The sequence below is a fragment of the Haliotis asinina genome, chromosome 16 (assembly GCF_037392515.1).
Source record: "Haliotis asinina isolate JCU_RB_2024 chromosome 16, JCU_Hal_asi_v2, whole genome shotgun sequence".
In the NCBI taxonomy this organism is placed as follows: domain Eukaryota; kingdom Metazoa; phylum Mollusca; class Gastropoda; order Lepetellida; family Haliotidae; genus Haliotis; species Haliotis asinina.
The window spans coordinates 3506401-3528828 of NC_090295.1; the positions used below are offsets into that span (position 1 = coordinate 3506401).

General features: G+C 41.3%; 1 protein-coding gene across 3 annotated transcripts in view; it reads left to right on the top strand.

Moving 5' to 3' along the window:
* LOC137267585 (uncharacterized) overlaps nt 1-21980 on the top strand; it is a 137100-nt gene extending 115120 nt beyond the window's left edge. For all 3 annotated transcript variants that reach the window (XM_067802071.1, XM_067802072.1, XM_067802073.1), the window contains exons 4-5: nt 15376-15525; nt 16498-21980. In XM_067802071.1, coding sequence (XP_067658172.1) covers nt 15376-15525; nt 16498-16736 — 389 coding nt within the window. In that variant the 3' untranslated portion in view covers nt 16737-21980. The remainder of the gene's footprint in view (nt 1-15375; nt 15526-16497) is intronic.
* Nucleotides 21981-22428: the final 448 nt, after the last annotated feature.

A 22428-nucleotide genomic window follows, 5' to 3' on the forward strand; every position in this document is an offset into this window, starting at 1 on the left:
ATACATTTCATAATCCAACAGTATATTTACATTTCATTAGTAACAGTCTTGTGTTACGTGACAGGGCTACACTTCCTAAATAATTTCCTACCGAATGTTTGTGCATGTTTTGTGGCCATACATATGCCGTTGCGGGCCTTTCCCGGGCCCTGTCGCCGGGATATTCAGCAATATTCAAGATGTATGACGAAAGTGTAGATATTATGGAGTCTGGACCATGCCAAACCCATGACTGATATCATGAGCATCCATCTACACAGTTGTTGTAAAAAAACATGCATCAACTACGTCACCGAGCCTGACAACCCGTTTTGGTTTGTTACCTCTTACGACCAACAACTGTTGCAAAATGTCGAAACTAAAATAGATATTTAAGTTTACTTCTTGTATTCGTACATTTTCACAGATGAGGTTGATATCGATTAGATAAATTTGTCTTCGCATCTTTAATATTAATACGCTGTCAAGATTTGCCTCTCGTATCCATTTCAGGGTAACACGATTTTGGTTCGTGTGGCAGAATTTGTTAACATGTAATTAAACATGAAACATATTACAGATCACATAAACATTTTGAAGTCCGGCCATGTATGTGGATCTAAACTTCACGAGTAGCACTGATACGTAATTGAATGGTTGAGTATGGTATTGAGGCGCTTTTAGCAATAGTCCAGCAATATCACGGTACGGGACACCAGCGATGGTCTTCGCACATTGTACCCATGTGGGGAATCGAACCCGGGTCTTCGGCGTGACGAGCGAACTCTTTAACCACCAGGCTACCCCACCACCCTCACTCTTAAGAATGTCGTGCAAAGGGTTCTGTGTATTGATCTGTTGCAATAGACAGGATTGTTATCTCTGAAGGCTGTAATTTGACTTAACTAGAACCGAACCCGGAAGTACTGAAGTGGCCAATGTGAAATACTCCACACCTATGGCGTCTAGCAAAGAAGTTGGATGATTGACATGTTTGTTCGTTTGAGGAAATCAGGAGTTTCTGTAGCCTAGTGATCAAAGTGTTTGCTTGTGACGCCTGGGTTCGATTCACACCGGTACAATAAGTCCATATCCGACGTACCATGCATGATATTCCTGGAATGTAGCTAAAACAATTACTTGTCATTGCGGTTGGCGACCAAAGTTGCCCCCAGCACTTCTTGCATCCACGTTCAGTGACTTCGGGTTGTGAAATATCGTATCCTCACAGGGTTTGACATTGCCCGTGCTAGCAACTACCGACCTGCATGGCAAGACAAGAAGAATGCTAGAGTAACACATATAGTCTCCGAACATATATAATTTATTTATATAATATTAACATATAAACCCGTTTAATTTGAAAAAGAGCCCCAGTGAAATTCAGAACCCGTGGAAATCTAAACTTGATTCATTTTATACCTGTATATTGCAGGGAGGGAAATAATGTGGTTCAGGGACTGTGAGACAGACTACATTGCGGGGAGGGCTAGGTAGTATTGAAAATAATGCGTTTTAGGGACTGTGAGACAGATTATATTGCATTGAGGACTAGGTAGTCGGGAAAATCATGTGGTTCAGGGACTGAGAGATAGACTGCAGGCATACCATCAGTATTACTACGTGACCTCATCTACAGGACGCACCAGTATCCCCAGACACAGCAACCCACTCTGTCATACATATATTCATGCATATATTCATACATGTATTCATGCATGTTTACTTGATATTTCCCTTCTGACCCTTCCGAATAATGCCAGATATTGCCTGTAATGTCGGGAATAACTGAGGGGGATGTGAACCGACAAACAATTTAAGAACACGCAGGGCCAGTTGCTTTTAACGTGAGCTTTCTTAATCCGTCATGACTTTGGCTACAGTAATACACACCCACCCTATCGTGAGTGTTCTATATTTGTTTTGAGTGTATATCCCCCAACCCCGATGGGGTTCGCTAGTGTGATCACCTCCAAGCTAATGATAATGCACGTCATGTGGAGTACAGTAAGGTACTCCTGCGTCAATACATGTTAACGGAAAACTGTATAAGCCGCTGTCATTTGTTCGAAGCCAAATACAGAGTTGAACATTCTCTTCCCACAGATGTAACTTGTTATATCTTCTCCTGTCCTAACACGGCCATATTTCCAGGTTCTCCCCTAGCGGCAAACAAAAAAACCCCAAAAATCACAACGGGAATTATCTCCCTTCAGAACATGTGTACATCAACTTTGATCCAAATGGGCTAATACAGGCAAACATGGGACCAAAAATATTCTTTATCTGTCGGGGACTTGTGCTGATGTGACACATAACACATGGCTAGCTTGTCCGTTGTCAACGAGGGCGATGGGGACTCCATTGATCTGCCATTACATGATTGAGTTCTGCTTAGAAGATGGGTTTGCGCATCGCAACCTACAAGAGGTTCTAGTTCTAGGAAACTACCGGGGCCTTGCGAATGATCGCTTTTGAAACAGCGTTGTTGATTGCACAACTAAATCCGAATGCAACCAATCACGACTCCCGAACACTCGTACCATAAAGGGCCGTATTAGAGCAGGGTCTGGAAGGAAGATATGACAGGTAAACTCGGTGGAAACAGAATGAATGTGGATTAGTGTGGATGCCAAATGTACATAGTATTGGTGGACTTGAAGCTTCTTTGACTGCAGACGTAGCTAACTGTCTTTGCCTACAGTGGTCATTCTCAATTTCGACCCCTCCCGAAGCCATGTTTGCGTCACTACTGCTGATTCGTCTCTGATGGATACACTATATTTAGCCCTTATCTAACGACCGATATGCAATTGCCCAGCTCATGGCTCCACTATATTTGTCCCATGTCATAGCTCTGCTACATTTGCCCTATCTCATGGCACCCGCTACATTTGCCCCACCTCATGGCACCCACTACATTTGCCCCACCTCATGGTTCTCTTGCATTTGTCCCACCTCTGACGACTCCGCTACATTTGTCCCATCTCATGGTTCCACTATCTTTGCCCCATCTCATGGCTCCACTTTATTTGCCCCGTCTGATAGCTCCACTTTTTGCCCCATCTCATGGCCCCCGCTACATTTGCCCCACCTCAACCATGGCTCTCTTGTATTTGACCCACCTCTGACGACTCCGCTACATTTGCCCCATCTCATGGATCCACTACATATGCTATATTTCATGGCTCCATATTACTTGCCCCACCTCTGATGGCTCAACGATTGGCCGAGCTCAATGCTTCGATCTGTTTGGCGCCACTACATTTGCCTAACCTTATGGCTCCACTATATTTGCCCCATTTCATGGCTCCACTGAATTTGCCCCACCTCTGAAGGTTCCACTATAACTGATCGATAATCACACTCATGCTTCCGCCAGATCCCTCGACAGACAATCTGCCCATGACAAACAGCAGTGGTGATAACGTGATGCCACATCGAAACACTAACTGACTTTTGTTACCAAAGCCAACACAGTCGATGTGTACGAAACCGCCAACACCAAAGACGGTTTTATATTGATCGTGAAATTCAGCATTGTGTAGACTGATGAAACGAAGGCTGAATTGATTTAACGCTATGGCAAATAACCAGTTAGTGATGTAAGCTCATAGATTTTGTAATCATCACACAAATAATCTCTAGGACGTGAACAAAATATCCCTCCCTTGACCAAGGGTCCCTATGTGCAGCTCTAACACGAAAACAGGGTACGATTGTGTTGTGCCACAAACGTTTTCAAGAGCTGTTTCTATAGATTTCTGTAGATCAGAATCCAGTAACAAAATATAATCGATAGTGTCTGAATACCGTGAAGAATGAAAGCTAATTCGGAAGTTTAGCAACACTACTTAACCACCGAGTATATATGCATCTCTGTTAATATGCGAACACAATGATCAATAACGCAACTCTACAGACAAATGTCGTGTTTATTGTGTTATTACTTGTCCGCGTTATGCGCTATTACCTAATGCTGTACTGAACGAGTGATAGTTAAAGCTGATACTTCTCAATCCGAAACAGTCCACGTTGACCTCGCTGTCTTGTTTCCCGTGGGCACCTCTGATAATATCAGCGTAAATAATTGAGGACGAGCCTACCCAGAGACGCTGCAACTGAAGGCGACTCGGCTACAGTGTGACAAGGCACCAGCAATCAATGCCGCTTCATTCAAGCTCCGGATTCAAACGAATTGCGAGAGATTGGCATGCTTCAGACCGGCTCTACGGTAACATCAGTTAACGGTGTCAGTTTTGGAGGAATTGTGTTCTGGATGATTGGGAGGTAGTTGAGAAGGATCACCTCAACCTTCCACAGGTGGAACGCAATGACAGCATTAGCCTGACCTGTTGTCCACTCGTATCACTAACCCCAGTGTCGCGGAATAGCATGATCGTCAGCGTTGCCACAAACAGCTTCAGTTGAACATGAAAAATTTCCTCAAATTCAAGACTCGCCAAAACAGTGCGGACCTTCGTAAATTTGGAGAGGAGTACTATCTACGAGAAGCGAAGCTTTGGCGACCATTCCGTCTGTTCGGGGTATTCGCAACAGTGTCTGCAATGGCTTTCATCCTTGCCGCCATACTCAGCTCTCACTGGATTGCAGGAAAAGGTAAGATTTTTTAACAATCATTTCTTCATTATGTCAGTGCAATCTGAAATTTCAGTTTGTTTGTAATATAAATATATATAAAAATCAGTCTGGCAGAAACCCGGTCGATGGATAGCTATGTAAGTGTGAGAAAGAGGAACCTTTGGTATTTTTTGTCACAACCGGCCCGGTCAGCGAACGTGAAGCGTTCCTGTATCAAATCGTGCATAATTAAACCAAAGCTGGTTTTGTTTTACCCCGCTGGCGTTACGTTAGGATTAGGGGTCGTTACAGGGAATTGATGGAAGGCTGATGATGTATTTATTGCCGTGAATCTATTATAATAATGAACCGACGGACACATCTTGGATCAATATCTAGTGAACTCTACATCGTGTCGGTGGTGTACAGCCTTGCTAAATCTGACTTGGGCACGGCTCGCAGGCCAGCACGGGCAGAAACACACTGTTTACTGGTGAACCGTTGGGCCTTGTAATTAACCGACGTTCAGGGAAACAGTGAAAGCTTATCAGGAAATCCATACTGTTTCCATTGGAACGATTTCAAGCTGCCCATTCCGTTCAAACATATATCCTAAAGATGGACAAATCTACAATATGGAAGATAAATTCAATAATTAAGCTTAAAGTGAAGAGAATTTTGGATCGAGTTTTGCGACAAATTAGTTACCGTTATGTGATGGTTCTGTTTTTGTACATATGGACAGCGATGAAAGAATAACACATTGCTATAAATCCCCCAAATGCCTTATGCAAACAGTGACGTCACAGCCACGAGGAATGGAACCGTGCTAAGAAACACAAACATCATCAGTGTCAGTTCGTGCTACCAGTTGGAGAAAAAGCGCTCGATTTGGTTTCACGTAAAAACGCTCGGCCCTAATCGAGAACGAATAAGCAGATTTGGATGTAATCCATAAGAGCGGACGATGGCGGTGTTCTTTTTACATCAACATACAAAATATATGTCTGTTCCGGCGCAACAGAGTAAACAGTCTAGCCATGAAACATCCGTCCATTTCCATGCGATTGTTATCCAGCTTGACCTTGACCTAACCAAAACACAGCAAACAGGCGCTGCGTGTCTCCATGGTAACCCTGAGATTGATTGATTTGTGTGTGAATAATGTCGCGCAACATCCATTTGAGACTCGATCAGATCTTCTAGTGTTAATCCATGTTCAAGGGTGGGTTGGTAAACGGCTTGGCCCACATCAGGGATTACACTTTGATATGATTCGTCCCCGCTTAATGAGAACGTTAGGTTGACTGTCATAAATCCGAGAGTTTATAGACTGCAATGCATCTCCGGTAAATGTCGCCATTTTGTGTTCATACATACAAATTACATCATTACAACCCATTATAGCAGAACCGTAGCCGCACTAGGTCGTATTTCATGAATCGATTCACCAAATAAGCTAATTACAGGCATGTTTTCTTCAAGACTAGCACTAGTCGCGAAGAGACTCGATGATTGAAGGATTAATCGGAATACCATAAAGAAAGAATTTTATCTGTTGGGCGAAAACATTAAAAACGCAAGTCTTGCTGTTGATACGAGGCTATTCGATGGATTCTAGGAGAGACGTTGCCACCGAGATGGAATCGATATTTGGGCTTTAGACAGTATTTCATCTGATTTATGTCGTTTTGCCATGCATTACGTGACAAGGTCGGCCTTGCTAGCTGCACTTAATGAAGTCCCAACTGTTGCTATCCGCGAAGCATAAATCTGCTGAAAAATACTCGTCAGATTGTCAGATATCATCTAATAGAACTTACTGATGTAATTGAACCAAATGGTTGTTGGAGGATATGTTATTGGTCACCGAGAGAGAGAGAGAAAAGGGGAAAATCGATGATGAGTGTGGTGCCTGATACGGTCAGGTGTGTTTGATATTTCAAGGTTTGCTTGCGTGTGTGTGTTCGTGCGCGCGCGCGTGCGTGTGTGAGATGGCTGGCTCACATGCAGGATATGGTTCAAGAGTTGTTGATGAGAGTGAGCTCTCTCTCTCTGTCTCTCTCTGTATCTCTCACTGTCTCTCTCTCTGTTTCTCTCTCTGTCTTTCTCTGTCTCTCTCTCGTGGGCTTTGCCTTTGTCTTTTGCTGGATATGGGTCAAATGTGTTTGTACTGGTTGACAAGTGTATGATGGTGTGACACGGCAGTGTTTAAACTGGTTAGGGGTGTGTGATATGGCAAGGTTGTTGAACAAGAACACTTCCAGCAAAATCTTGAAAACAAGCCATACTAGTTTCTTTACTATTTTAAATATAAATTATACTAACTTCTTACGAACCTTATTAGATATTGTCCATTTCATAACGTAAAAAGTAGGAAAGCGGAGCGGGTTACACATGTCAGTCACTCAAAAAAATCGATTTCAACCAAGAACGAGCTTATGTACCCATTTGTTCTTTCCATTCGTAACAGAAAAGAAAGCTTTTTCAAAGGTCAAAAACACCATGCACTCATTGCTTATTAAGGCAAAACGTCCCAAAATGTACTTATTAAACGATTTTCAGACAAAAATAGCTCAAAAACGTATTTCATTGGACTCTTCAAGTTTGTCTGAGAACAATGTAATTACATTTGCCTGAACACTGAAAACAGCTTCAACCCTAATCAGCTGTTATCCAATTACCAGATCGGCACATGAGAAATGGTGCGACTGCAAATCAGTGCAGGGTTATCAGTCCAACAAGCAAACGTGTTGTCAAGAACTCCACTGTTGTGCTAAATTATGCAAAGGTTTCTTTTCTCGAGAGCGAAGCTAAGAGAGATGTGGTATTACATATTGATAAGGAGTATTGAATTAGATTCTGAAATAGGTCTTGAAATAGTTTCCCTGATGTCACTGAAAGGGATTGTCTCTCTTCGTGGGGAGATATTTTCTTCATGATACGTTTAACTCATTGCGTTGAAGTGGCAAATTTCCAGTTTTTGTTTTGAATGTCATTCTGTAACTCTATTACGACAATATTACATATTTGATTATTTTTTAACAAGGCATGGGATTTTTCACATGGTCTTAACACAGTAACATCACAGAGGCACCCAATTTCTGTGTCACCGTAGTATTGTGTGTTCGGTGATCCTGTATATAGAATCTTAGTATGTGGTGACAATGTGTGTTGGTTTCTTTATATGGACCCTAAGAATGTGATGTAATCTGTCCATTGCGAGTAGAATGACGTGTGGTAATAATGCGTGATGTAGTCTGCGTGAGGTGATGCTGTAGACGATTAGAATGTGATAACAATGTGTGATGTAGTCTATGCGAGGTGATCCTGTAGACGGTTGGAATGTGATGACAATGCGTGACGTAGTCTGAGGTGATCCTGTAGGCAATTAGAAGGCGATAACAATGCGTGATTTTGTCTACGTGTGATGATCCTGCAGACACTTAGGTATGTGATCCTATAGACAGTTAGAATGTGACAACAATGCATGATGTAGTGTATGTGAGGTGATCCTGTAAACAATTAGAATGTGATGACAATGCGTGATGTTGTCTGAGGTGAACCTGCAGGCAATTAGTGATGACAAAAATGTGATGACAATGATGTCTGAGGTGATTCTGTTGACAGTTAGAATGTGACGAGATTGCGTGATGTAACCCATGTTGGGTGATCCTGTAGACAATTATGTCTATTGCAGTCTATGCGAGGTGATCCTATAGACAGTTAGAATGTGATCGTGTGTGTGTGACATCACCTTTAAGCTGGAGACTTAAACCCGTGTCAAACTTGAAAATAATCACTGATATTTGTCGGGGTTTCGTACCCTAAAATGTATTTACTCTAGGCAGTGAATTAATGAATGAATATGAGTTACAGCCATGAACCGTAGTTTGTGTAATTAACAATTGTTAAATGATGCAGTGTTTCTGTTCCAGGGTTCAGTGAAGGGATCTGGGCTAACTGCTACCAAAACCTGTCTGACCCGGAAGCGGTGGCCAAATGTCCAGACAAGAGACCTCGTAGGATTAAATGTTTATATCCATGTTGTGCTGTGTGATCTGTGTTGTTTACTCCTGTGGGTGAAGTGCGTATAGTATAGGCCTTGAGTATAGGCCGCGTTTAGCTGAGCATAGACGGTAACTCTGTGAGCATAAATGATGTTAGTCTGTGCAAGGATGTGTCACAATGAACACAGCCCATATTATACTGAGCATAGACCAAGTTCTACCAAGCTTTCATGATGTTAAACCAAACATAGACCATATTATACCGAACATAGATCATGTTATTCTCAACAACGACCATGTTTTACTGAGCACTGACCATGCTATATTCACCACAGACCATGTCATACTGAGCATAGGCCATGTTATGCCGAGCACAGTTTACGTTATTCTAAGCATAGACCATGTTACACAGAGTTCATGTTATTCTGAGTATGGACCGTGTTATTCTGAGCATAGACCATGTTACACAGAGTTCATGTTATTCTGAGTATGGACCGTGTTATTCTGAGCATAGACCATGTTACACAGAGTTCATGTTATTCTGAGTATGGACCGTGTTATTCTGAGCATAGACCATGTTACACAGAGTTCATGTTATTCTGAGTATGGACCGTGTTATTCTGAGCATAGACCATGTTACACAGAGTTCATGTTATTCTGAGTATGGACCGTGTTATTCTGAGCATAGACCATGTTACACAGAGTTCATGTTATTCTGAGTATGGACCGTGTTATTCTGAGCATAGATCATGTTACATCGAGCATAGACCATGTTATACTAAGCGTAGGCCATGCCATACTGAGCATAGACCATGTAATACCGAACATGAACCATGTTGTAGAACCAGTTTAGAGAATGGTATACCAAATATAGACCATGTTATACCGAGCATAGACCATGTTGTACACAGCATAGACCATGTAAAACCATGCACAGACCATGTTATATCACGTTTAGGCCATGAAGTACCGAGCAGGAACCATGTTATACTGAGCACAGACTATGTTGAACCAAGCATAGACCATCATAGTTCGTTTAGGGGTGTGCTATAATGAGCATATATGCCATGAGTGTAGGCCATCGTAAAATGGACGAAAGCAGTGTTTAACTTTGCAGAGTATGTGCTTGACTGAGCGAGCAAAGCATTTCGTAGACAGTGTGTAGGGAGTGAAGAACGGAAGTGACGGAAAGAGTACCTCTTGAAACACTTTGATTTGTTTAATTGAGCAAAGCGTGTCGTATAAACGACTAGACCACCGTGTTTAACATAACAAGAGTATGTCATTTTGGGGTGACCAGTGAGAAAGTACACTCCCGAGGACGAATCTCGTTGAACACATTGTTTAATCCATGCAATTAATTCTTATGGAGACGAGGGACAAAGTCTACCCGTTTTATATCTCCCTAAGTCTCTCGGGAATATCTACGTCCATGTACATTGATATTTGCATTCCATTGCGCGACGCTGAACGTGATCAATACTTTTATGGAATGTATTAATGGTGGAGAGAAGGTCGATTCAACACTAACCTACATGTACATAGACGATCGATACACGACAATAGATGGGTAGATCAGCCTCTCTTGGAGTATCTCGCCATGTCTGTCTTGAAATCAATATTTTTGCAGTCATTAAAGGATGTGTTATCTATAAACCTGGTGTTATTTCTTCTCCAGGATGTAGGGTCCAAACTCGTAGGGTGAAGGTTCGGGTACCCTTGCGTAGAAAAGTTTAGGGTCCAAGCTTGTAGGCTTAACGTTCGAGTACCCTTGCATACCATAAGCATAAGGTCCAAGCTTGTACGTTAAAGGTGCGAGTACCCTTGCATGCCATACGCATAGGGTCCAAGCTTGCACGTTTAAGGTTCGAGTACCCTTGCATGCCATAAGTATAGGGTCCAAGCTTGTACGTTTAAGGTTCGAGTACCCTTGCATGCCATAAGTATAGGGTCCAAACGTGTATAATGAAGGTTTGAATTGTTCGTGTTTACCACAGGCTGAGTGTTTCGAATGATTGTCGATCGTGTAAAGTGCACAGGCTGATCTACATGCCATGTACAAATATAAAAAAGGACACTGGTGCATATATTCTAGTTCGAAATCCTTTATTTATCTTTGCTTGTTATACAAAAGGTAGACCACTCTAGGCTTACGTTCTAGATGAAAACATTTTTCAACATCCAGATTCTTTGCCCATGCTACATAATAGGTTTCGAATTCCGTGTTAATGGCGATCCGTGTTGATAGACACGGACCGTAATACGCCTGGTGTTTACAATTTATTGCCATATTATATAATCAAACAACAGACCGAAAGTTTCCAGCTTCCCTCGTATAGGATTAACTTTGGTTTTTGTCCGACTTATCACCTACTGTTATGCATAGTGATAATGTACTAATTTAAGCCATATTCTGCCATAGTTTTTTTGGACTGTCGTAATTGTGTCCTAAATTAATATCTTATCAATGTATCATTTTAAAGTCAGGGTCGGTAGAGTAGTCTTGTGGTTAAAATGTTCGCCCGTCCCGCCGAAGAACCGGGTTCAATTCATCATCTGTGTACAATCTGTGAAGCCTATTTCTGGTGTCCGCTGTCATGATATTGATGGAATATTGCTAAAGGCTGCGTAAAACCTCACTCACTAACTCTTTATAATTAGGATGTGATTGAAGCACTCCCACTGTAGTCTTCATATCTAACTCAATCGTTTTTATGTTTTCGAAGCAATAGATTGAACAAGAGGTTCATGTGTTCCACTATGTTCTGCCTTTGGGTCGGAACTGGTGTTCGGGAGTCCGTGACAGTCGTAAGAATCGACTAAAGGGATCGGGCGGACAGGTTGTCGGTGTGATATTACATGGTATCTCAGTTTCGCAGATCATGATGTTGATTGCTGAATTGTTTGGTTTACACTCAATTATTTCCAAAAGGCCGTCGTACAAGTGCACTTTTGTTGTTTTAAATGACGAACTCTTGTCGTGCATCTTGTCCAATGTTTAAGTGAGTTTGTTGTGTTTTCAACAGGCACTTCAGTTCTCTCAACTCATGTGATCTGTTTATGAAACCACCAACCGTCAACCAAATGCTACGTTCTGTAGAATGCTTGGAGAGTTTCAGGTGTAGATGGTTAAAGTCTGGGTAGAATTTACGACGGGTTACGTAACGGATACTGAACTGATCGTAAAGTTTGACCAATGAAACCACGATCAGCGGATCCTGGAGGTACGATAAGAAACTGGGTTGCCCAAGGTCTTCTATCACTCCGAAATGCTTTGATCAAAATATGACATAGGCCGATTACATTCTGTGATGCTCTTTAAATGTGGATAACATAAATAATGCAGTTGTCTAACAGGAACTGCACAGCTGCATGATAGCTCTCTCTTATATGTAAAGATGCTTCTTCTATTTGTTCTGTCCATCCTTTGAGTACATATTAGGTTGCCTAAAAGGAAAAACGTTCGTTAGCCACGTCTAGATTCGGGTTCGACTCCCTGGTAAAATATCTTGCCCATTTCCGTGTTCCCAGCTAGAAAATGGAGGTTGTAGCACTTACATGTTACAACTCAAATAATTTCATGGCATATCTGTCATTTAAATCCTAGATATGAATCATGAAGTGGTTATGAGAAAAGATGTGTATTCGTTACTATGTATTCCTAAAACATGTACGTGTTGCATCCGCCTTCTAGTGTATTCGTTGCTGCTCCATAGTGTACTAGAACACCATCATTGGTCGGCTGTAGCACATGCATGCAATAAAAGTGCAATCATATTGAACGAGACACTTAACCCATGATAGAATTAGTCTAGCCTTCTAAGTGCATTATGTAATGATCGAGGGCGCCTGTCAAGATGACGCTCCGGTTATTACAGTTTGCACGCGTGTACCTGGTACACTACAAGACTTGAAATCACGCAGCCCCTGCTGAATCATTCATGAAATGCTCCGGGTTCGCGTAATGAGTGATACATTTAAACCACGCCTGTCAAATCAAGCGAGCCGTTTCAAACCCATGCGTATAATCAAATAAGCCCGTTTGGGAGCACCCGTCACAGAATCCATGCAGCTAATCAAATAGGCCCTTAACAGTTGCTGAGACAAGCAGAAGACACATCGATGGAGCGGCCAGAATCCTGGCTGCCAATGATGATGATGCTGCAAGGATGGCGTCTGCGCTCCCTCATCTCCATCTCTGCCGACACAAATCAATATTCGCCTTCCAAGGAACATCTGATAAGCACGCCGGATCAGCTTAAATTAGCGTGTGTGTTTTTTTTCTGTCCTTTGAACAGACGTGTTATGGACAAATATACTGCGGCTTGTGTTATTTTTTGTTTATTGCAAATAGCCCTGTTTGAAGATGCAGCTGAAATTTGTTACCCTAAACGGAGTCCGATGCATTCTGTTTCGTTTAAACTGCATTTTAGTTTGTGTATGTTTTAATGTAAAATGTTGACAGTTTTGATGCATGATTTGAACTTCATGTTGAAACTCAAATTATACTGAGTGTTTAAGGGGTGAATAAGGCAAGAAGTAGTTTAAGAACCAGATGGTATATTAGGTCTCTTGTTTAGGTCTCTTGATAAGGTCTCTTGATTAGGTTTCTAGTATTGCACGAAAAATTGTATATTTGTGGAGATCAGGGTTAGAGTTCTTGAAGGCACTAGTACGTGAACACTTCTACACTTCTTGTGAAATAGATAATGCAGTGCTTTCAATTATACTATCAGTCCTCAGGGAAGCTACAATATATATTATGTTTTAAATTACGTATTTAGATTTTAATATTGATTTTAAAAGTTCAGTTGAATTAACGCAGCGTTGCATTAAATCACGCGCCCTTTAACGGCCGACCTCTATTTCTAGGGAACCCCGTAGAGATATGTCCATTGTGCGTTTTATGAATATTCTATAAACTCCTTTAGGGACAGCACTTGGCCTTAGACAAAAAACGATATGCGCAAGCTGTGACTGAAACAAGTTCTCAAACACCGACAATAGAGAGCGACAGGTTTGATCTACAGAGCAGTTGTTTACATTCCATACGTGGCAAGTGTTCTCTGTTTGGAAGCTGTTCGCCTCGCAGTTTCAATTAATTCAGACAGGATAATAAGTCTTTTATCGCATCAGTAGGAAGCTAAAGTGAGTGCAATATATATGACATGGGCCGAATTGTTGTCGAAAATGTGATGAATTTAAGCAACCCTTGCTTGTCGTGTGAAGCGAATGAGGGGACTGAGAGGCCAGGTTCCCTGACTTGATTGACACATGTCATCGTGTCCCAGTTGCATAGATCGATGCTCATGATGTTGAACTATGATTTGCAGACCACTGTCATATTTGGCTTGTCACCCCTACTTGACACGGACATTAAAATCTTTGTCGAAACGCCGACTATACAGAATAAAGAAGTTGTATATCCATAAAAAAATACTTCATCTCCCCAACTTTTACAATGCCAATCAAAAAAGTGAATAGTGTTTATTCATATGCTGTCTGTATATCCTCAGAAGCGAGTGTCATCAGTCTAAGCAGTGTGCCAGAGCATCGTCATCAGTGACAAACTAGTATCTGCTGGTTGTAGAACAGTAAAGCTGCAGACGTCTTCAGAAACGCCCCGGCCTTAATGAAATACTTCATCAACCTCTTCGCCGTCCCGTAACTACACCCATGCTCCCGTTATTACACCCATGCTCCCGTTTTTACGCCCATGCTTGCCTGTCATAAGAGACGACTAACAGGATCGGGTAGTCAGGCTCACTGACTTGATTGACACGTGTCATCGGTTCCCAATAACGGAGATGGATGCTCATGATGTTGATCCCTGGGCTGTCTGGTCCAGACTCGATTATTTACAGACCCCCGCCATATAGCTGGAATATTGTTGAGTGCTACGTAAAACTGAGCTCACTCACTCGCTAACGTTATTAGACGTCTATGACACCTCAATGCTTATACAAACACCGTTCCGTTCGCATTGGTGTTGTGCGTTTGATGACATAACGGGGCAATGTGTATAGTCATTCTTGTTGCCAATAATTGCTGTAAAACATTCGACGTAACATTTTATGAGATGACGAGATGACGAATGGTTTTGCTCAGGTTGAGACCGAAAGGTATGGACGTTTGGTTTGAACAATCCATACATCATTTTAGCGATATTTGAAACAAACCTTTCATTACTCTTTGAGCACAAGAACTCGTGTTTTGGTGCATTTGTTTGTTTGAAGATACCAGATTAGCCGTACGGCATGAAGAGGTTTCGTCATGGTAACTCATTATGTTAATTAGATCAATTATGGCGTAAAAAGCAGATGATTTCATGTGTGAAACTCTCTGACGTCAGCATTTCCCAGGATGTCTACCTACAGTCACCCTTTCAACAAAGCGTTTGTAACATTACGTCATTCGTAATGTGGTGATGAAGTTTCGATAGGTCGTAAAGTTACGAACTCGTAGCTCGGCAGCCTATATGATGGCTGTTTTAAAAAGCTGACAATAGATCAGGAAGTCAATATCTGTCGCGAATGGATTCCAGGACCATTTTAAAAATCAAGGTTTATAGGTTGCCCGGTTGTCCATGTTAGTTATGCACCAATTAGCTTACCAGAAATCGATGATCTTGGGTTCAAACCCCAAATTCCTGATTCTGTTTCCAGGTTTGTGAGGCCTATAACAGTAAATTTCACCAAATGGTAAACGTGTAAGACAGATCATTCCGGATTTTTCTCCCACATGAAACAGACACCCCATGATGATAATGAAATGCTTTAATTACCGTCTCAGTTTTGTGTTCCAGATTGGCAGAACGCTGTGGTGGGGCTTATGATATTTGCCGCGACGTTTGGCTTCGTGGCGTCAATGCTGTCTATATGTGGCGTATGCACCACACCCCTTCCCAGGAAAATTTACTACTTCCATTCCGCTGGAGAAATATTCCTTGTTTGCGGTAAGTAGGTGCAAAACCAGTTTAGATCGGAGCGTTATTTCGATACTCTCACCAAAGAGGAACATTTGGATAAAACATAAACAGTTCTTGACAAAACAAATGAGTGTTAAGTGTTCCTCCACCCAATATTTATGTTAGGTCGGAAGTGTTCTTACCCAATATTTATGTTAGGTCGAAAGTGCTAAAAGTGCTAAAAACACTGTTGCCCTTTTACATGATAAATCGCACTTCATGTTTATCGTGGGTTATCATTGTTTAAATAATAGCTTTAACAGCATTTTACAAAATCAGAATTACAATATTACATATATGGAGAACAGTTTTGCATTTTTACTTTATTTTTTCGCCCACTCTCTCTCTCTAGCTGGTTGAGGTTTCCCACAATAAACAGCCTAAATAAGATGAGAGACGAAAACACGACATGTCTCACTTACCACTGAATACCTGATACATTTATGTACAGCATACTCTTTATTTCATTGCCTTTATGAAGTTAGCAATGCTCTTATACACAATCCAATCACTTCACCTTCATTATATCCAACTTTCACCCTCTTTTGTTTAGTTCAATACGTCGTTTGTTTTGTGCATTTATCCAACAACGTTGAAAACATGTGCTGCTTGTATGTGTTGATTATAATATTGTAGACTTAAATGTCAACGACCCCTAAAGATCCGGACGGGAAGTGGTCATCAACAATCCATGTTCGTCATAAGAGGCGACTAATGGGACTGGATGATCAGGCTCGCTGACTTGGATGACACATGCCATCGTATCTCAGCTGTGTAGAATCCTATATATCATGATGCTGGTCACTGGATTGTCTGCTCAATTATTTACAGACTGCCGTCACATAACTGGAACATTGTTCATTGTGGCGTTAAACAACAGAGGTAATCGTTAGCCACATGGTATCAAGGTGTACAGCTAAATGAACAAACTATTAACGCTTTTTTCGCTTCATCTTTCAGCCTTAAGTACGGGCGTGGCCTTGATCATCTTCCCTGTGGCAGTTGAACTAGACCACACCATCCTCTCCCACCGATACGGCATTGGCTACGGCCTCGGATGGGGAGGTGCCTTCTTCTTCTTTGCAGCCGCCATATGCATGACCTTGGACGAGTTGGTGCGAGAGTCGGCGAGAGTTAAGTGTTGCAAGTGGTGTTGGAAAGGGAGTGGATCTGAGAGGACAGAGTTGCGCCAAGTCTGATAGAACGCTGCCTGTAGCGGCAAAAGGTGTATAAAATACTGACGCATGATCACATGTCCCATCGTTCGTCACCACTCGTCCTTTTCCGTAACCTCCAAGAAGACGGCTTGTCCCTGAATGATGTTCCATAGGTTCAAGGGCGGACCAAGACAATCCGGTTGCATATAACAATCCCTTTGTCAGAAAATATATGAGATTTTGCTGATATGGAGTCAAGTTGAAACGTTAGGTTCTAAGTATCACACAGACATCTCAGATGAGATAACCTATTACGATTCACAAAGAAATGTTTTGAAGCAACACTAGATGTGTGGATAGTTTCGTCTTCAACTAAAGTAGTTGTGTTTGAAAATATAATGAAGTCATAGAAAGGCCTTAGTCTGGAGTTATAGGTTTGGAAAAAGTTTTCTGGGACAAGATTCTTGTCATTCGGAACAACTCGGATTTTTACGTGAGTTAACGGAACGGGACGAGGAGTGGCGAATGCAACAATTTGCAGAGACCTTTTCAAACTGGATTGTTGAATTTGGAAGGATGAAATATGAGAATGTAATATTCGAATTATACTAGTAGGAAGTTATGGGACAGGATACTAGTCCATGCGGCTTAAAAGTGACCAGGATAAATTACCACCGGGAAAACACCCACTGGGCTTAAATGTGAACACTATACACGTCTCCTGTGTTTATACGTGAATAGGATACGAGCCCGGTCGGCTTAATGAGAGCAGGATACAGTTTCACCGGATGTGTACGTAAACAGGATACACGTCAAGTGGGCTTAAACTTGAACAGGATATAAGTCAATAGGGCTTGAACGTGAACAGGATACAAGTCAACTGGGCTTAAACTTGAACAGGATACAAGTCAACTGGGCTTAAATGTGAACAGGACACAAGCCAACTGGGCTTAAATGTGAACAGGATACAAGTCAACTGTACCTGAACGTGAGCTGACTACAACTGAACTGGGCATAAATGTGAAGACAATGAATGTACAAGTCTTACACGCCTTGTATCTGCAGTATAATCTCTGTGACAGTGTTAAATTTGCTGGGCCATCCATTTTTATGAACTTCTCAAATGAATGCGACCCCCTGGAATTGTCCCAGAATTTTGCCTTTCAATCACTGAGGAGGAGATTTCACATTTATTTTCTTTTATACTCAAGGTGGAGCGACAACTGTGTTCTCCAAAGCCTCTGTGATGTTCTTGTATTGTGCTACCACTGGTGCTTCACGTAGCCGCCAGTGCTAGTGTTCGCTGTATCAGTAGTTACCGGTATCTTTCATCACACTACTCGTTGTTACCTTTCACTTTTTAACTTGTCATTGACCATTGTAGCTTTTCCTTAGGACCATTTCAGTCCATTGAATCCAAGTTTTGTAATCAAGTTTTGATAGCACAGAGTAAGATGTTTTGATAGGAGTACAGTTAGGGACTATAGATGGGGTACGTATGTGTTCCTATAATCAAACCAACGGAATAAGACTATTTACAGAATGCTTTTGTCAGCGTTGCTAACACAAGAATTGATTTTTACAGTGTTAAGACCGTCTCACATTGAGAGAAAATAGGGGTATAAAAGATAATATCGATCAAATTGCCACTTCCAGTCTTAGAGGGTGCGGGGTAGTCAAGAGGTTAAAGCATTTACTGGCCATGCCGAAGGCCCAGGTTCGATTCCCCACACGGGCACAATATGTGAAGCTCTCTGCAGTGTCTTCTGTCGTGATATTGCTGGAATATTAGGAAAAACGTTGTAAAATCATACTCAGTCAAGTAATTTCGAGGTGCAGTCTCGCTTTATACAGATGTTATACGTGATCTTATAACAGGTATGAAATTCTATACCCATTTGCCACAACAAACCGATAACAGAGTCGTGTTAGCAGCATGAAATAAGGTTGTTTTACGATAAAAGAATAACTGTTAACTATTTTTATGGGTCAGATGAAAAAATACCATAAAAGTTTAGCGCTAAACAGCAAACAAATGAACTTTGGATCGACCGGTCCATTGATTTCAGTATGACTGACTGAACTTAACCCTTACCTTATTATTGACCTCATCATTGACCTTGACCTTGTCTGACGTTTCAAATGTCTCCAATCTGATCGTCTCTCTTTCAACTTATATGTGATCCGTCGCGATGTACGTGAAACACTGGTGACAGTGATGTTACGCCAAACTCACGTAGTCAGTTTGTTGTGGCCGAGATTAGTTCTAATTTGCATGTCAACCATGAGCAACGTCCATGACGACAGATGACGTGCACGACATGCAACACGGTCTTATACGTCACGCTCCGACATTCAGACAAGCAATTTCTTTTGTATCTTGTTATCATTATTATCATTTTTTAAAGTATTACTAACATGTATATTATTCTGCTGAACGTCGAAACCGTACCAGTAGCTTCGGTTCATCATTGGGCTGTGTTGTTACAATTCTCAAATCTTTTGTTGTACATAGTCACTTTTGACCCACTACTCATTTTGTACAACAGTTTAATTTATCTTTACTTCGTTTTAGCTTTATATTAAGAATGCATGTATGTTTATTGGCAATACTCAATCACCATGTTGTTCAAGGTTGGAAAAGCTATCAATCTGAGATCTATCTATATGTAGAAGTGTTCTAGATTTAACCGTAAACAGTTGACTTAATCTATCTAAAGCTTTATCTCGAAATCTCTTCGTTGCCTTTTTCTAGTATTTAACGCCATTGCGGCGTAAAACTATACTCAACTCAGATGACGTGTGTGAACGTTACAGAAGGCAGATTTTGTAAATAGAATGAAAAGTTACTACTTATTTTCATTTAACACGTTTGAATTCTTCTACACTTACTCCAAAGTCAGTTTGAAGGATTTCCTATTCCTACAGCTGAGCTAAATAACGTAACGATATGAGTGTATACCCTGTATATACCTTTTAAAATATTGGCATTTTTTCCTCGCCTTCAAAACATATTGCTTCCTTGTTTCCCTGACAATGAGAAACGTTTCTGCCGTTACGAGTAGAAACAACTCCTTCACCATCTTCATCATAAGAATACACACGACTCTAAGTGCATGTGTTCTTTATCCACTTAGTAACACCTTCCAACGTTATGTGGCGCCGAGTGTTTAACTTTATTTACTATTTTTGTGCTTTGCCTAGAGCAACTTTCCCCACCGTTGTTCGGTCTGGTAGTCTGTACCTTCAAAATCCGCGCATCCCTGAATGTGGTCTGCGAACATGATCAATCGTGATTCTCTAGAGATGATCATGATCCGTAGACAATGATTGATGGATGATTTAATGAGAAACAAAGATGCCACTGGGGCTTTGCTTTCCTGCAGGATTAGATTTCATTGTTTAAATTATTCATTACGATGTGTTTTGAAAGAATGTTGAGAAGGATTTGTAAACGGTTTAATTGTATCGGCTAAGTATTTTGCGGCTTTTAAACGTCCAGTATGCAAGTTTAAAAGTACTTTTTCAGAATGGGATATAGTATCATTACAAGGAAGTACTGTTTTGACCTTCCGTCTTCATTCCAAACACAGTCCGTACCGATGAATAATTGCTCACTAACACAAAATCTAATAATCGCAACAAAACCAAGGTAGAACAGCCAGGTAATCAACAGGCTAGTGTAGTGAAACTACAATTTCACTCGTGCAACTCGCTCACCTGGCTGTTCTACCAGCAAGTGCTCCTATCATTGTGGGTTCGAATCCGATTCAGTCTGTTTGTAGGTTTGTTACCGAAGCTGTAAATATTAAAGACAAGGTTTTTTCAAGGTACAGACTAATGGATTCACAAACAAGGATCAAAGTATTTATGATCATTTTTCACCATGTGTCGTTATTTTCATCAGCATGGATAGATTCATGTTGTTGCTGGGTCGTATAAATATTCATCATGTTTCGAAATGAATACGTTTCTGTCCAAATGACTTTTGTAAACTGTTTGCTGTTTTAATAACGCGTTTAGTCCTGCCCATTGATCCATTAGAGGTAGCAGTAATGCATGGCCGTTTGAAGATGACTTAGACGCACAGGCACAGACTCAGACACACACACAGACACAGATATATCCCAGACAAAGCAACAGACATACACAGACACAGCCAGAGGTACATCCACAAGTGCACTCTCAGACACCTCGTCAGGTATACACAAAGACACATAAACACCCACTGACACAGTCTCACAGACACATCGACAGATACACTTACAGACATTCATATAGACACACGGACAAACAACAACTACACACGGAGAGACACTACCACACAGAAAGACGTTCATGCGTGTACATGGGGACAGAGAAAGACAAGCATGCACATTGTGGGTACTCTTCCAGTCACGTGCCTCGTAAAATATGTGCATATTACTGACAGGCATGTTACAGGAACAGATACAGGCACACGCTGGGTGGACTTGCAGACATCAACAAGTACCCTATACACGGAAAAGACACCACACCTGTTTGTACTCCCACTCTGTGTCACTACAGACACATATACTGCATATGCGCGCACTCACACACAGACACACACACACACACACACACACACACACCCGCACATTAAGTATGTACAGTGACTTTTCCTATTCTCGCGGTACTTACGGATATCGGCTGAATCCTTTCGTATGAAAGCTCCTCTGACATCTGCACTTATCAACTGCGTGATCCAAAAGGTGTATTACCACTCTTGAGCTCGATGAAAAACAAGTTCGTCTGCCACTGACTTATCGAGGCGTCTCCCATTCTCGCGGCATAACGAGGAAGTAACGTTATGAAGTGCCCAAGTTGATAAAATCTCACCAATATTCGTCACATTGGACATTTTGATCATTTGCAGACTTTGGCCCCGTCGACCTCGGCAGAAAACGTGTTTACCGCGAGAATAGGAGGACCAAAATATTAAAACACACGGGATGCATTCCAAAAGACACATTAGATTCGTATTCAATTCTACAGACACACAAATTCTGTACACATTTAACAAAATAAAGGTTCGTACGTGAATTTCAGACACAAGTTCAAATGGAGTATATATGTGTATCTACAGACATATGTAGTATCCACCCCTAAGTTATGAAGACTGCGTTTTGTTGCTCGTTTCTCTGTCTTCCGCCGTTTGCTCAACACTGTTTGTTAATATTATGCTGTATTTTTGGTTTCCGGTTGATCGATCTTGATATTTCCTTACCTTATGAAATAAATGACACTTCACCTACTCCTTATGAACACCGTGTTCTGTTATTACTCGTTGGGATTCTACATATAAAAATGAAGAAAAATACGTAAAAATGGAAATGCCATTAAAAAATATCGAATGGATGGACACTTGAGTTTCTTACGAGGCCTTTTGATTGTTATGTTGTAAGAAGGTTTCGTATATTTCATGATATGATCATGATCAAAGATTTTAAGAGAAAATTAATCTCCATGAGGCAGTTTGACAAAGAGACTGACATCAAAATTCAAATGGCCAGTTTACGTTAGTTTTAACAATACTCTAACATCTCTAGTCTGTGGTGTCGGCAGTAAACAACTTTTCCTGCAGAGTCGATCAAACACTTTCTACGAATATTTGTAAGAACGCCGTAAGGTTGGAGGGCGTAGCCTTGTGGTTAAGGCGTTCGCTCGCCACGTCGAAGACCTGCCTTCGATTCCCCACACGGGTACAGTGTGT